Genomic DNA, 2009 nt, shown 5'->3' on the forward strand with positions numbered 1-2009 from the left:
TTCTTCTCCTCCTCCTCCTCCTTACTCTTCTTCTTCTGCTCCTCCTCCTCTTCATTCTTCCTTTTCTTCTTCTCCTCCTCCTCCTCCTCCTTACTCTTCTTCTTCTCCTCCTCGTTCTTCCTCTTCTACTCCTCCTCATTCTTCCTTTTCTTCTTCTCCTCCTCCTCCTTACTCTTCTTCTTCTGCTCCTCCTCCTCTTCATTCTTCCTTTTCTTCTCCTCCTCCTCCTTACTCTTCTTCTTCTCCTCCTCCTCCTCCTTACTCTTCTTCTTCTGCTCCTCCTCTTCATTCTTCCTTTTCTTCTTCTCCTCCTCCTCCTCCTTACTCTTCTTCTTCTCCTCCTCATCCTCCTTACTCTTCTTCTTCTTCTGCTCCTCCTCCTCTTCATTCTTCCTTTTCTTCTTCTCCTCCTCCTCGTTCTTCCTCTTCTACTCCTCCTCATTCTTCTTCTCCTTCTACTACTTCTCATTGTTTTTCTCCTCCTCATTCTTCCTTTTCTTCTGCTCCTCTTCCTCATTCTTCTTCTTCTCTCTTTACAAAAAGCAGGAGATCGATATGAAACAAAGAAAACGTGTTAACGCTCAGTGTGTTTGTCAGGAGGAGGTGGAGGTCCCGGTCTGTCAGGAAACAACCAGCTGGGACAGAATAAGGTTGGTCTGCTCCTCTGTCACTCTCCTGTAAACATTCATCTAATCTAAGATCTAATTAATGCACTGAATTGTATCATGTGGGTAAATGGAAACACAGGTCAGGGCTCACAGCAGCGAACCATCTGGAGAAAGAAAACTCTCCGACTGTGTTTACTAAAGGAACACAGTCGGAGAGTTTGATAGTTGATTCAGGGTTAGACGGGGTTGCTAATTAAAGGTGTGTGATAATGGTTGAGGTGCTGCAGTAAAGTGAAGTGAAATGTTGTTTGTCCTCAGCTGAGGAGCAGAGTGGTGGTGGTGAAGTACGACAGGAAGCCTCTCAGCAACAAGACTCTGTTCGCCTTCACCGAGCCGTTCGGCTGCCTGAGGGAACACCTGGTCCTGAAGAACAAGGTGCAGAGACCGGGTCGGCCTCCGCTGCTCGGAGACGGCTTCACGTCTTCTTGAATTTGTGCTGTGTTATGACAGACTGTGTTTAAATGTCCTGACCCTGGAGTTTTGTCTCCGTGTCCCTCAGGCCTTCCTGGAGATGAACAGTCACGAGGAGGCTCAGGACATGGTGAACTACTACGAGCAGCATCCGGCGTCTCTGTACGGCAAACCCATCACCTTCTACCTGTCCAAGAGGCTGATGGTCATCGAGGTGACGCGTCGTTTCAACAAATAAAACTCATCAAACTGTCGCTCGCCTCAGCCTCAGAGTCTGACGCAGCTTTTTATGTTTGACCCTCAGAAGGACGAGCGGTCCTCGGACAGGTCGAGGGACAGACCTGTCAGGGAGGTCAAAGGTCACGGCAGCCAGGTGGTTTTCTTCTCCAACCTGCCCAGAGAGGAGGAGAAGAAGAAGGAGCTGCTGACCATTGCTAGACGCTTCGGCGTCGTGGAGAAACACCTGTTTTTAACTGACCAGGTAAACTGAGGGTTTTTCTTATTGTTGCAGAGATTTTATTGTTATTATCATTATTATTATTATTATTATTATTATTATTATTTTCTTTTAAAAAAAAATTGCTTTTTAATGAGCATACAAAAACACATACAACCTCTCCACCCACACACATACAGAGTAATTAGTAAATAAAATATGAATACAAAAAGTAAACAAGTACGATATATTTTAAAAATATTATAAATAAAGAATTAAAAAAAGGAAATAAAACAAAATAGGGCGTCAAGTCCAAGAGAGACTATCCTGGTTCTCATCAGAGCAGGTATTTGATATTTAGACCGAACCGTTTTCCTTTAATTACGTTTGAACTCGTTAATCTGTGACTCAGCTCAGACCAGGTTTCCAGGTATCGTGTGTGTGTGTGTGTGTGTGTGTGTGTGTGTGTGTGTGTGTGTGTGTGTGTGTGTGTG

At 44.8% G+C, this 2009-nt stretch overlaps 1 protein-coding gene across 1 annotated transcript in view; it reads left to right on the forward strand.

Annotated features, from left to right (window-relative positions):
• Positions 1 to 2009, forward strand: part of LOC111233519 — a 35797-nt gene that overhangs the window by 17112 nt on the left and 16676 nt on the right. Inside the window, exons 19-22 of the mRNA XM_022761349.1 lie at positions 577 to 650; positions 927 to 1043; positions 1168 to 1293; positions 1384 to 1560. Of these exons, the coding sequence (XP_022617070.1) occupies positions 577 to 650; positions 927 to 1043; positions 1168 to 1293; positions 1384 to 1560 (494 nt within the window). The remainder of the gene's footprint in view (positions 1 to 576; positions 651 to 926; positions 1044 to 1167; positions 1294 to 1383; positions 1561 to 2009) is intronic.

This window comes from Seriola dumerili, unplaced genomic scaffold (assembly GCF_002260705.1).
Source record: "Seriola dumerili isolate Sdu_G_001 unplaced genomic scaffold, Sdu_1.0 BDQW01000398.1, whole genome shotgun sequence".
In the NCBI taxonomy this organism is placed as follows: domain Eukaryota; kingdom Metazoa; phylum Chordata; class Actinopteri; order Carangiformes; family Carangidae; genus Seriola; species Seriola dumerili.